At 39.7% G+C, this 14,933-nt stretch overlaps 1 protein-coding gene and 1 long non-coding RNA gene across 4 annotated transcripts in view; one reads left to right on the forward strand and one right to left on the reverse strand.

The window, feature by feature from the left end:
- Positions 1-10,418, forward strand: part of LOC136436830 (ETS-related transcription factor Elf-2-like) — a 32,564-nt gene extending 22,146 nt beyond the window's left edge. For all 3 annotated transcript variants that reach the window (XM_066431181.1, XM_066431182.1, XM_066431183.1), the window contains 6 exons: positions 4,752-4,883; positions 5,377-5,454; positions 5,726-5,905; positions 6,773-6,883; positions 7,281-7,473; positions 7,764-10,418. In XM_066431181.1, the coding sequence (XP_066287278.1) occupies positions 4,752-4,883; positions 5,377-5,454; positions 5,726-5,905; positions 6,773-6,883; positions 7,281-7,473; positions 7,764-7,899 (830 nt within the window). In that variant the 3' untranslated portion in view covers positions 7,900-10,418. The remainder of the gene's footprint in view (positions 1-4,751; positions 4,884-5,376; positions 5,455-5,725; positions 5,906-6,772; positions 6,884-7,280; positions 7,474-7,763) is intronic.
- Positions 10,419-13,309: 2,891 nt separating this feature from the next.
- On the reverse strand, positions 13,310-14,933 carry LOC136437495 (uncharacterized). The gene is made up of 2 exons (XR_010756194.1): positions 14,047-14,933; positions 13,310-13,623 (listed from the first exon to the last, which is right to left on the reverse strand). It is a non-coding gene; the product is annotated as an uncharacterized lncRNA (long non-coding RNA).

Consider the following 14,933-nt stretch of genomic DNA (forward strand, 5'->3'; position numbering starts at 1 on the left):
TGCCAATCACTGGTGTGCACACTCTGACCTGAAACCAGTCCTCTAAAAAAATCAAGCAAGCAAAAATTCAAAACAGGTTTGTTCGGGGTTAAAGGATATCCGTGCTACCTGACTGGTTGTATCTGAAGGTGTTGTAGACAAAAGTGTTAAAACCCTGTCTTATTTTTCCTCAGGAAATGGTTGGACTTCAGTAGTTTGTTTCCTGCTCCTAGTAGCCCAACAAGCTCGAGTTACTTAACAGAGGGCAGTAGACATATTCTAATTGGTTGTTGTTGACCCCAGGGTCACCTGTCAATAAAGTTTGCAGGATGTGTATCAACTGTGCTTTGCTCCCTACAGGAAGTGATTGGAACTAAAACAGAAGAATAATCCCTTCCTGTCAAAATCTCTTTTCTGAACTTTCGTAAATCTATCAGAAGACACAGCAAGTAGCTTTAGTTAGGTTAGGCCACACCATCTTAATTTCTTGGTTAACGGATTTTTAATTTTAGCAACAACTGTGTGCACCAAGTAAAGACTTTCCTCTGAGATTCTGTTTTCATGTTGATTTTGGAATTTAGCATTTTTTCAAAAAATCCGTTAACCGAGAAATTGAATTGGTGTGGCCTTACTGTAATGTATGTCATGTCTGATGGTCACATTAGTTTTTGTTTTGTTTTATGAAATTGAAAAGCCAATGACAAATACAACATTATTGCTGTGTGTAACAGAGTTGGACACATGTATTGATTAATTGTTAAATTAGACTTTCAAGTTCAGTTGTTTTTCTCTGACCCTACTCTTGATTTCTGAATGTGTAATCTTATTGATTGGGAAAGCATATTCTCCTAGAATTCTTGGCTTAGAAATTTAGTGACTGAACTGATTCTTAAATCTAGAACTATAGTTAAACATAACACATTCATGAGTTTTTTTGCTCCATAGGCTTACATGTTATAAAACGTGTTTTACATGGGCGCGTTCGTAATGAAGCTATAGGAAATGTGCCAATGTTTTTCATTCCATGTTGAGAACATGTACCCTAGATTATGTAAAAAAATTGACAACATTTTCACTACACACAATCTCTTTTGATAGCAATTACAATCTGCACTTGGCTACACCTCCAAAAAGCCACTTTCCAGCTGTAAAGTGTAAGCGCTGGACCGATTCACACACAATGCCCAGGCTGTGTACTTCCGACCTCGCGCGCGGCTGCCGAACTTTGCCTGCTAATTTCTTCAGTCGAAAACAAGCTTTCATCAGGTTGACGCTTGATATCAGCTGGGATAGCTAAAAGGGAAATTCCCACTGATATAGACACACGTTCATGCAGCCGTTCATTTTTTTGGGCAACGGACTCTTTTAGGGTACCCACTCGGAGTAATACAGGAATGAGACCTTAAACCTACAATTCACTGTGTTTCACCATTCTATCTTGTGCTATAAATGCTGTGTCACTTGGTTTTGTGATAAGGTAATGTACCGTTTTGTTATTGGTTAATAACCAATAACAAAACAGTGGTTGATATACAAAGAATGTACTGGCATTTCATCTGGCAGAAAGAAAACATGTTTGATGCAACGTTTATCAACGCAGGATTTTTCCCAACAGTATACTTGTTCCTTCTCATGTTAAACTGTTTTGGTATTTGTTACAAAGTGTGTGTTACATAAGGACTGAGTTAACTCCACAGTGCTCATGTAGAGTGAAAGTAAACAGAGGTCATAAGGACAGATAAAGTTGCTCGGAAACTAAAAGTGTCACTTTAAACCTTGCTTTAGACACTAGAGTTTACAGACAGCAAGTTTTATCAATGATCACTCGATACACAATGAAATCAAACATTATGTGTTTAGTTGGTATGTATTAGAAATGTCATATATGTAAGAAAAAACCTTTATTTATAAAAGACTTAGAGGGAGACATGAGTGGCTCAAACTGTCTATTTTGTTTCAGACCAATTGACATTTTACCCGTTCTCTACATGTAGTTTTATAAGGCATTTACTAAGCGGTGAATGGTGTTAGATTTATAGAACATTTCCAGGTTCTGTTCTCTTGCTGTTGTACTAGGATATAGTAATTAGTAGTTTGGCAAATTACTAGATATTTTATGCAAATTTGGTTATGTGGTTTAAGTTAAGATTGAGGAATTGAAAAAAATGATGGAAATATGTTTTTAGAAAACAGCTGATGTCTTTTTATATTCATAGAGGCAAGAAATCAGGGCAAGGACCTGAATGTTACTTATGAATATTACATCTGTTCAGCTTGTATGACATTTTCCCCAGCTTGCCTAACGCAAGTCCTCATTAGAAGCCACTCCAGCCAAATATTCGCACTTCGTCCCTTGACATCACCATGGCAACCTCTCGGTCTCCATGGTAACCATCCTGTGATGTCACCAGGCATTCAGCCTTGTCTATGATCTGGATAATACGCAGGCTCACTTGTTGCACTTTGTGCGTCAGTAGCTGGATGGAAATAGCATGTCTGGCTGTATGTAAAGGTCAGGCTATGTGAGGTCCCTCACCCTCCCTAGGGCTGGGTAGGCTTTGTTTTGACTCCACAGTCCTAATAACAAATGTATGGAAGTGATGGAACTATCACAAGGAATTTAAGTTACAAGTTGTAGCTTTTTGACACTAAAAACTAGTGTACATGCCTTACCTTACCTATAGGAGGGCGGGCCTGCATGAGGGGGTCCTGACAATGCTCTACGCTAAAAACAGCCGATTACGCTCTACGTAAAAGGGGCCTGCAGGCCCTCCTATAGCTTAAGTTCCCCCTGAATTTAGATCCATAGCCATAAGCAAGTTTCCATGTTTGAACTGTTTGTGGAAATATGCATCAGTTTTGTGTTTTGGTCAGTAGCAGTTGTTAGATAAAGACTGTTATTGTTTTGGTTTGTTAAGCATGATGATTTTATCCACAGGCTTAATGAAGGGTAAAGATGTTCTGATAAACCAGGCCTTTGCTTTTTATGTTTTTAAAAGGCTCAATCACTTGGGTATGTGGTACAACTGATAAATGTTGGCAAAAGAGATTTTAATTAACCCTTAACCTGCCGCTCCCGAGTACAACCGGGATGCAGAATCTTGCGAAGATTGCCGCTCCCGAGTACAACCGGTTTAGGGGATTTCCCGAAACAAAACAGCATCGCCGCGTGTTTCGCGGGGCAAACCCTGAAGTTACATGCCGGCCGGGTGACCTGGGTTCAGAGGTCAAAGGGCGTTGCGCAATCACAGATTACGTAATCCCCGTGATGCCTTGCGGCCATTACGTATCCAAGATGGCGCCCGTGCAGACGACGCGGAGATTATTTTTTGTTTTCGGCGATAAATTCAAGGTTTTGACTCTAAATTGTCATGCACGTGGAACAACAAGTTCGCGTCGTCCCAGGGGGAATTAACTCACGGCGACGGAGTAAATACAGTGCTGGAAAATTCGACATCGGTTGCAGAGCTGACAATAATCGTGTTTGTGAACGGTAAAGGTGTTGGAGGCGAGAAATATGCGTTGTGTACTATATTTTTTATATACAAATACAATGGTGAATGCTATGTTGTACCAGCCTTTTAGCCGTGTAGTCAGTTCAGCACCCAGGACAGTCCGTAGTCATAAACTCACATAAAGTAATACCCGTGTATTTTTTGTCATGTTCATTCTGATATTGTCAGAATTCTCAGAAACTTAATGGTCCATGTGCTAGTGGTTCTATGTGTGTTAGAGTGGATTGCTTGGAAGCATTCTGGAAAGTATATGTTTTATTGCTTTCGTGTGTTTATTACCCATGAAATGTGTGTTAGTAAGCTGGTACACATTTCGGAAGAAAGTATTAGTCATAAGATTTCAGCTGATATTAAAGAGTTATGTTTCCTAAAGCCTTAGAAAGGAATATACTGTGTTGTAATAAATCAGCATTTCAGCTAAATAATCAGTTCAGCACCCAGGACAGTCTGTAGTCATAAACTTACCTGTGGTAATACCTGGGTGAATGTGTATGCAAGACTGATGTTGTCAAGACCTTGCAGAAGTGCTGTGGTACTGATATTGGAATTTCACCAATGGTTTTAATGCTATAATACAATAGGTTACTGAAAATTGTATGTTTTATTGCATTATTGCCCTTGTAAATCATTACTACTGTCACTAGGCCAATGTTGCATGACACAAACAGAAAGAGTAGACTCTTAGCTTTCTATCGAACATATCAGGGTTATTTTGGAGGAAAGGAACCATAAATTAGTGAAATAAAAACAGTACCCCTTGTTTTTAGAGGGTCTAAAAACGCTGGCACAGAGAAGCTGTACTGGTGAGAAAACCTGGCAGCTAAAGGGTTAAATCAACTGTTTTTCATTGGTGTCGCTAAACAATTAGCTTGTCTACATGTTATAAAACCCTCATGGAAGCTACCTGTAGATGATCAAATGCAGCTTAATATGCAACTCATACTATTGTAACTCTAAGTACCAGCATAACTTCCTGGTCATTGCTGGTCTACTAGAAGGTTCAACAGGCTAAAGATTATAGCTCAATAGGTCTTATAAGTGTACATACTAGTATGTATGTCAAGGGGTTAACTTGACAGTATTAATGGTAGAAAATACTGCTAGGTACATCTAAAATGCTACCATGTAAAGCTGTAACTATGTAGTGTTTTGAACTCTGTTTGTTTCTGTAATGTTTACACAGACTAAGGTTGTACTTTGTACTTGTTTCTGTAATGTTTACACAGACTAAGGTTGTACTTTGTACTTGTTTTGCAGTTGAAGTGAGCGACAAGAAGGATGCTGAAGCGAGCGTTAGTCAGGAGAAGGGGAGGGCCATGATGGCGGCTCAGGCGCTGGTCGAGATGGACTCCCCCACGACAGCAGAAGCCAAGCCCATCACCAAAATGGGTGAGAACCATGTCTTTGTCATCCAACTCTGTTTAAAATTGATGGTCAGATCAGGGATTTTCCAAAGTTTGAACTATCCACAATATCGCAACTAAGGCCTTACTTACATTATAAAAGTTACATATGATACACTCTGATGTGCACAAAAGCATGGACATGTTTGTTGGGCACACAGGTGAACACAGGTCAAGTTAAAAGGCTACTTTCTTGAATGTTTAATTGTATTACTTTTATGAGGTAGCTAGGTGTACTTCTTTTGTATCTGCAAAATATAGAACTGATGCTGATTGTTGGTTAAAAGTTAAGTTTAATGTGATATGATATCTACTGGTTTGAAGGGCTTTTACTTGTCACATTATCCATGCATGTTGATACCTATCAGGCACATGTGTAGTTGTTTCTCTGCCCTTGAAGTAGCCTTAAAGAGTCCATTCTTGTGTTAACCTATGGGTGATAGGGAATGCTGAAGTGTTGTATGTTCTTTATTTTCCAGAACCACCAAGCCCCACTGACAGCGGAGTGTCAGACATGGAGACAAACTCCCACGAGGAAAACAAGGCTAGATTGCAAGGTAAAGCTCCTCGCAGTCTCAGTAATATTAACCCTTTGTAAGAATGATGATTTCATGTGTTTCAGAGTAAAATGTTTTGGGAAGACCGACAATATTGGTTATTCTAAATATGCAAAGACACTTTGAATTTGAAAAATTCAATCCACTAAAGTTGAATATCTCTGTAACTATAAAAATGTCTTTACCAATGCAAAGTGACCTGTGTCAGACGTAGTTTTGCAATCACTGTTGTTTATGGGTTTGTAACTCCTGGCACCCATATTTCCCTCAGCCATGGGCGTTGCGTTCATCCCACCTTGTGCGGCGGGGCCGCCGCAGGTCGCCATGAGGCCTGACGTGTGCGTGGAGGTCCCCCCTGTGATGCAGAGTGTTCAGGTCCAGACCATGCCCACCCAGCTGGCCACAGCAGCGCTACCCGTCACACCACCCAAGGCAAAGAAAGTCAAGAAACGTGAGTTGTGCATTTTAAGATTATTCCCCCTCCTACGGGCTGGAAGCCCTCCTAGTATACAAATCAGAACACCAACAGCTTGACTTAGATTCAAACACCAACCTTGTGTCGGGCTAACCACTAGACCATGTCAAACTTCAGCATAAAAAATGCATACGTAATGTAGTGTCAGGTACAGTTTTAGCAGTTTTATCTATTGCTAGTCTTCTTTTGTGAAAACAATTAGAGGAAAAATATGTATATTCAGAAACATTTTCATTGTGAAAAAAACTCTTATTCAGAAAAAGAGCTTCAGGCATTTTGTAAAGCTTTGTTGTGCAGGTGTTAAAACAAGAGAGATTTGCTATGTGATTGTGCTTAACAATTAGGGTAATGAATGAACCACACTCTGATCTAATATTTCCAAGATATTTCAGTGAATAATTTATTGCAACTGAATACAGTTTGAAACACTATTCGTTTCGGAAGCCATGTTGTGTAAAGACAAATCTGATGTCAATAGAACCAAAACAGAACAGCCCTGCCTTTATTATCTGATATACAAATGATAACTCTAATTGACAACTAGTGCCTACTGCAGCAAAAGTGTTTACATAACAAGTATGTGGTCACACCTGAAGAGCAAACTTTTATGTATTTTGTTATGCTACTGTAATGCATTGAGGACTAAGTATGCCCAATGTTTAGGTAGTGTCAAAGTCCACTTAGTTCAAGTGTTCTACAAATGAAGTTATTGATTCAATTTGATGTGTTTTTTGTTCTCTCTTATACAGTTTTAAAGACAGTTGTACACTTAAACAATAGCATTGATGCATGTTTGGTGTTGAAAAAACAGTTCCTATAACTGTCTCTCTTTGCCCCCTTCAGCCCGCAAGCCCAAAACTCAGAGACCAAAGTCCCCCACCAGCAGCAGTGGCAGCGACACAGGCAGCCCCGAACATGGCGTGTCCTCCCCTCCCATGAAGAGAAGACGAGAAGGTCGGTATATCATAAACATGTCAGAAAGTGAATACATATGTAGATAGATGTAGATAGATCAGTAGTGTTTGCATGTGTAGACTGAAATGCCTTGCTTTCATGGGCAGGCAGGCAGATACCTGTACCTCCTTCCTCATTTCAAATGCTGCCTCTCCCATAACAGCAGATTTGCACTTATGCCCCCCCCCCCTTCTATATTGCAATAGCCAGGTTCCAATCTACCTTCCATTGTGAAACAACAGACTAATACTTAAAATTATGCACCCCCTTCCCATGACCCCTCCCCAAAACAAAATAGTGATGCCTGTATCCTTTCCTAAGGAGAAAAACGTGTGCCCCTTTCCCTCTTCCATAATAAAACAACAGACTAATACCTGTGCCCCCCTCCCCCTTGCAGGTAACACCATCTACCTGTGGGAGTTCCTGCTGGAGTTGTTACAGAACAAGGACACCTGTCCCAAGATCATCAAGTGGACGCAGAAGGACAAGGGCATCTTCAAGTTGGTGGACTCCAAAGCTGTGTCCAAGCTGTGGGGTCAGCACAAAAACAAGCCTGACATGAACTACGAAACCATGGGGAGAGCTCTCAGGTAAAAATAGCTGCTGTTTTTCTGCCTTTTTTCTATCTTGTTATAGTCAGATCTCTTGCTGCGCTGACTTTGCAGACACCCTATTGCCCTTGAAGCAAAATCAATTCCGATTTGTTCAGAAATTTTAACAGCCATTGCAACATGTATGTAATCAACCAATGGTAGATGGCCTCTCATCTGTCATGGATGTGAAAATTTGGTAGTGTTGAACTACTAATATGTTTGACTGTTTGAGTTATATTCTTGGTTATGTCGCACATTGTTCTAAGACTATCCTCTGCTCCTTTAAGGTACTACTACCAGCGAGGGATCCTTGCCAAGGTGGACGGCCAACGTCTCGTGTACCAGTTCAAGGAGGTGCCAAAGAACATTGTCGACGTCGAGGCCCTGGAAACAACCGTAGAGAATATGGTCACCTCAGAGTGATCCCCCAGCATGTGTGTCCTTTCTCCTACACAGTCTACCCCCAAGTCTGGGTGGAACAGTCCACTGTAGTATAGAATCTGGACTTGTACTGGACTCTACCACTTGATAAGTGGGTACACACATATAAATCTTCTTGTAGGTAGGCTACTGTGGAGATGTTTATGATTTCTTTGGGATAGCCTGGACGATTTCTTATCCTGTCTCTGTCTCTGTTATGACTCTAAGTGAACAGAGAAAGACTTATATGATTGTTATTTGATAATGTGCCTCATTTGGTAGAAAACTTCTAGCTTGTCAATCATTTTCTTGTGCCCAGTGGCTATAAAGTATTTCTTCTCCATACCATTTTGGTCTTGTAACAAAACTGGGAAGCCTTAGATTTCCTCCAAACAGATGAATCAGTTCATAAATATGCCCTCATGTATTGATACAAACTGACAAATTAAGTGTTTGAACTACAAATACAAATCAATTTGTTTATAACTTTTTTTGCTTTTTTGTAAAATCATGACAGGATGAAAATGAAGTCAGCTTATCCCATTGAAAAAGAAGATGAAACATTCAAAGACTGTTATGTTGACTGTAAATAGAGACATTCTTTGAGTGGTGTATTTTTGAATGATCTTGCCCAGAATATGATACAGGAGAAGTTTAAAGAAAAAAAAAGTTATTTTTTGTGTTCTCACTATCGTGAAGCTGGTTCCTTCCCACTTAAATACATGTAATACAAGAAAATAGAACAGAAAAATAAAATAATGTAGAAGAATCAATCATGTAGACAGGCCTTATAAGACAAAGAGAAATATTTATTGTTCCACATAGAGTTTTGATGCTTATTGTTGCCAGTCTCTTTATGTGTTGGACACAAAGTTGAACTGTTCCTAAACTTGTGCATAAGTCTGTGTAAATACTGGCTATTTTGTAAATATGATGGGTGATATCTTTGCTTCAAAAACAAGGAAACTTCTGGGAATGATGGAAAAGAAACTAAATAACTACATCATATGATAAAATTTTGGGAATCCTCAAAACATTTAAGATGGAGTTGATTTTCATGAAGAGCTGACAGCGAAATTAGAACTGCAGTGTATTGCTTTACTTGGGCATCCTTCCCAGAATTCCTCAGAAGCAGGCACAGACAATGCATAATCTCCGCACATTCTGTAACAAGTCGGATATTCCTTAAAGTGAAATAGTTAAATCTACACGCATTGTATAAAATAGACCAAGTGTTTCCAACCTGACTAACTTAATTATCACAATTGTAAGTTTGACTCTTGTATGGATTTCTGTTGTTCTTCCATGTTTTATATTATTAGACTTGTGTGTTTGTGTGGTCTCCAAAAGTTTTTAAAAATGTTGTCCCTTTGAGGGTGCAGTGTGTGTAGTGATGTTTTGTTGTTGTTACTCATATTATGGTGTGTCTTGATTCTGTAGATAAGAGACCTACAAGCAATGATATTAACCCATGTTTCATCATGTAACAGCAAAAAGAGGAATATAACGTAGGTATGCCTTGGAAACGAGGGAATTCCCTTGACAAAAAATTGGTATATATGATGCCAATGTACAGGTAGCTACCATGTGCCACAAATGCACATATCAACTTCAACTCAGATTGGGAAATGGCACATTGACTGAAATATTGTTTCCAAAGGATCCATTGTCTACCCTTGTAGTTGAATGAACTTTACAAAAGGACCAACTGCACTCTTTTTTTCTAGCTAGAAGATTGTTTTACTTGATTAAGAGTCAAATAGGAATGATTTGGTTTTAACCAGACTTCTGACAAATGCTCAGTACTGTATTCTAGAAGATCATTTTGTGGGGCTTGGTGATTTTGTGACTTGAATGGTCTTACAATACTTTTTCACTTTTCCTACATGTAACATTTAACGTTCTTCTTGACAAGTCTTGTCCCATTTTCCATGTTAACAGTATTGTTATACCAACAGACTTAGATAAACTTGTATCTTGACTTCAATTCTTGAAGCAATCTTTGAGACTGTGAGAAAAGCATCTTTTGTACATTTTGTGATGCAAATCATTCGCCAAGAAAATTGAGAAATACAATCTATAGTATTTATAGTTCATCTTGCACCTTGGTCCGACAAGTCAGTTGAGCATATGTTGACTTGGTTCAATGTTTAAACAAGAGACCACTCTCCATCAGTATATATCAAATTGAGGTCTGTACAAATAGTGACGTCAATTCAAAAAGGTATAGGAAAAAAGACAGCAATAGATACTTAAAAGATGTAAGTAAGAAATTTAATATTTTTCCATGTAATGGACTTTCTTTTCACATGAAGTTTAAAGGTAACCTAGAATTTTGAACTATTTTGAGTGAATTTTTGACTCTAGTTAAGATATTTGCAACCCTGCATTGTACATACTGCTGTGGTAGATAGAACCCTATTTTCCTGCATCTTGACTTAATATCTTGGTCTAAGAACATTTGTGTTCTTTTGTTGTTGTTGTAATGTTAAATAAAGAACCACTTTGGTTTGGGAAAAGTTTGTAAGTGTTGTGTAATTACTTACTGTATATGTAGACATAAATAGTGTGGCATGTGTTTCAGGATTGGACTGATAAACCATCCCTGGACTTAGCCTGGAGTCCAGCCTTATTAGCTTTCCATTCGCTACCCAAGGATCGGAGGCGAGGAGCGGATCTTGGGCAGCGAATGGAAAGCTAATAGGCTGGACTCCAGGCTACCCTGGACTATCCTGGTGTCCAAACCTATAATAGCTCCTGAGTCTCTTCTGCCCTCTCCGGTATGAAGCATTAACATCACATGATCGTGGACAAAGCTTTTTTGTGGCATGTTTTGTTCTGGTGACAAAAAATACTTACATTAGACTTACTACGCTGCCGTATGTGCCCTGTATGAAAACCGTGAATATAAAAGCACCGCGAACATTACTGCATTTACAGGAGCAGGCGAAGACTGGCTAAGCCTGATCGTAGCTAGGCAGTACAAAAGCGCCATCTAGTAAGGTGTGAAAGTACCTCAGTCTGAGGAAGTTAGTAACGAAACAGTTCAGGTGCGCCCCCTAGTGAAGAGTGGCTACCTCACCCACCTCTGGCACAATATAGGATCTTCGTGATATTTGGTAGGTTAGTAGCGGTTGTAAGAACGAAGGTCAAGTTCGAAAATGGTTCATCTGGCGTTTTCCTACAGTACTGCAGTGGACTTTGTGAATGATTTTTGGTGGATGCGTAAGTGGAAATGGAGGTCAAGTTCAAAATTGGATCACCTGGCATTTTCCTACGGTACTGCAGTGGGCTGTGTATGTATGCGTATTTGCTTGTAGACAGCATACCTCGAGGATTGTTGATGGTTGTGCATGATATTTAGTAGATGGGTAGGTTTCTTGAAGGGAAAGGTCAAGTTCGATGATGGGCCTCTTAGCGGGTACCTTAGATACTGCAGCGTAGCTTCGAAGTTTGAGGTCAAATTTTCTGCAAGTGCTACGGTCATGATTTTTGAGTGGTTGATAGTTCATGCCATATCAAGTAAGTTGTGTGCGTTTGGGCCCCCTAGCGGCTTGTTTTGAACTGCAGTGGGTGTTTTTGATTTTTATTTGTTTTGATCTTCGGACATGAATAACTAGAAACGGGGTCCACGGATCGTCTTGATGTATGTAGATAGCTTGATTGATTCTTTACATAATCGAATACTAATTATGCAAGTCAGGAGCTAATTTGCATAATTAGCAAGGAAAGTTACAACTTTACAAATCCACTGCATTTCATAATAGGACTCTCAAACATGTGACATATATAACTGAACAAGAGAGAGGTATCGATAGATATCAATAAAGCAAATAGCTACCTAATTTGCATAATCAATTACTAGTAAAAAAGGCTAAAATACCATAATGGAATAACTCAAGAAGGTGTTGACGGATCGTCATGATATTTGGTATGTAGACAGCAGTGATGATTGACAACATCGTATGATAAATATGCAAATTAGTAGCTAATTCGCATAATAAATGAGGAATTCTTATAAATCCGCTGCATTCCATTATAGGACTCTTAAACATGTGACATAGGTAACTGAACAAGAGAGAGGTATCGATAGATATCAATAATGCAAATAGCTACCTAATTTGCATAATCAATTACTAGTAAAAAAGGCTAAAATACCATAATGGAATAACTCAAGAAGGTGTTGACGGATCGTCATGATATTTGGTATGTAGACAGCAGTGATGATTGACAACATCGTATGATAAATATGGAAATTAGTAGCTAATTCGCATAATAAATGAGGATTTTTTATAAATCCGCTGCATCGATTATAGGACTCTTAAACATGTGACATAGGTAACTGAAGAAGAGAGAGGTATCGATAGATATCAATAATGTAAATAGCTACCTAATTTGCATAATCAATTAGAAAAGGCTAAAAGACCATAATGGAATAACTCAAGAAGGGGTTGACGGATCGTCATGATATTTGGTATGATATTTGGCTCTGTGTAACCCGCCAGAACCAACCCAAATCCAGGTGAGTTCACCCCTAACCAACATGCCATTAGGGGCATTATCATAATTTACCCAAATAGCTCTGTCTGCTCTAGATTATGTGATATATCGGAGCAAGACAACAACAGGCATGATTTTTATACGTAAAAAACATTATTCGTATTGTTCATTTCTAAGATGTCCAAATATATATGAATTAACCCGTATATCGGGAAGGAATCAAACGTACCCTTTGAAACGTTTCAGTTCTAGGACCACAAATGAAAATTCTACAGAGCTACTCCGGGGTTTCAGACAAGACAATTCCGAGTTACGTCGTTCCTTGTTTGGAATGACGGCCTCCCAGTTTCGGGAGAAGATGTCAGCCCAAGTGGGCGGGCATGTGCGAGCCTCGGACGGCTGAGCTGAGCTGTCCTATGGCTTAGGAGATCACTAGTTCTCTGTCTGAGAATTTAGTATCTCAAAAACCAGGGCCCTCCGCGGTGCCCTCAAGGCCGGTCTGGCCATGCCAGGCTCAGAGGCTGTGTCGTAAGACGTCACGTAACACGATGCCGCATTACAGGAATATTTATACCAAACAATCACAAAGATCAGTCATTACAAGTTCATTTTCCCACCATTTCCCAGACTCTTCTAGCCCTCCCCTCAATGCAAGGTTTAATATTGCATGGAATTCTAATATCGTTGTTGCGACCTTTTGTAACCCCAGCCCCACCTACACCCCCGCAAATCTTTACAGTACCTAAACAACATACATCTTTCGTTCGTGGTCTAGACATTAAAAAGTCAATTTGGGTAAATTATGTTCATATCCACCTGTAACACAGGTGAGTGTAATTCATCTGAATACACTATTTGCTATGGCAACTGAGATTCAATCATAAACACTAGTGAAGACGAGGAGTCCTGGGTGTCGGTAATTCGATGGTTTAATGCTTTGTGCTTCAAGTAACAATGAGCAAAGCTAAAGACCTGTATAGAAAGATAAAATTTTAAGATGCTAGTTGTGACAATACTCTTATTCAACCTCACAGATAATACAGAGAAAACATTCGTGAATGAAACAGCCAGATTGGATCCGACAATGTTGCTTATTCATGCGCGTTTCTGTATTCGTGCGAAGATCTCTCGGTGCAACGACGTGGATCTCGTTGTCAACCGCATCAACAGCTTTCTTCGGTTCATGAAGACTGAATCGTTTCTTGTGGTGGAACAATTTTGCAGTAACTGTAAAAGATAATCAACATCTGACAATGTTGTAAGAAAGCACTCTAAAGATTTTACGGCGAAGTCATATGCACTTGCAGGGGAGTCCGAAAAGGCCTCTTACTCTAATAGCTGCTCTTACATATTTATCATTACGCAGAAGCGAGAAGTCGAATCCACGTAGTTTATAATTCTTGTAGTAATTTGACAATGTGTAGATGTATCTGTAAACTATTATTTTGTTGTAACCTATACTTAACCTAGTGGGTATACTAGTATGTGGTATGTGTACAATAAGGGCTCCATTAATTAGATAATCCTACGAGTGCAAGTTTGAAAGCATGCAGGAATGAGGATTGCTGAACCACAAACGTCACGGCAGAGTGTGAATTATAACAGCAGCTATATCATGTCTATTTTACGACCATATCAAAGGGTTCTTACCAAATGATGGACAGAATGGCGTTCTTCTGAAACTACCCAAAGCTTCCGTGTTCACCACGTACTATCAGAAACATCGCCACTAAGGCCATGTTATGCAGGTCAGTTGTGATCACCTGTGTGGGAAATATCAATAGAAATCACATGAGAAATATTGTTAATTTCATCCCAACTATTTGGATCCATAACGTTACAATTATATTTCTAAGAGATAGAAAACATAAATACTGCTGCGAGTTGACGTCCCACCCACCAGTCTGTCAACCACTGCTTTGGAGAACGTAGGAATAAAATGAAAAAAAAAAAGATTCTGGTGTCTTTCAATTAAATGGCATCGTCGGGCCGAGGATCATTTTGGTTATTTTTACCGACCCTACATATAGCAGTAAGCACGTTGTGTAGCAATTGGTCTCCCGCGAGGGATTAACAGGGGGCACCACGTGAAGGTTTGCTACTCGCCCCCCTTGTTAGTTTGTTAGTGTGCAAGTGCAAGTGACACACAAAAAGAGAGACAGACACTTGGATTTCTTTTCCGCTTCCAACCAACGCATGGGGACTTTGCTGTCAACAGACAGGCTAAGCCCTCCTTACAAGTCATAGGGCAAGCCCGTCCTCAGCAAATCCGCCATGCCAGCCGATCACCTAGGTATTCGTCGAAACAAATAGCACTAAGCGAACACAGCCACATGGTTGGGAAGCAACAGGGGAGGGAAGGGGCGTGTGTGAACTGTACAGTAGTTTGCCCATGAAGCGCAGTTCCGTTAGCGAGCAGTTTTGGTTATGGTAAGAAGCAGGCTTGGATACATAGACCGAAGACCCGATTCCTGCATTTCCAAATGAGTAGCACCTCCGCCGTACGGCTGTGTGCTTTGTATACATCTATGCTGATA

This window comes from Branchiostoma lanceolatum, chromosome 6 (genome assembly GCF_035083965.1).
Source record: "Branchiostoma lanceolatum isolate klBraLanc5 chromosome 6, klBraLanc5.hap2, whole genome shotgun sequence".
NCBI lineage: Eukaryota > Metazoa > Chordata > Leptocardii > Amphioxiformes > Branchiostomatidae > Branchiostoma > Branchiostoma lanceolatum.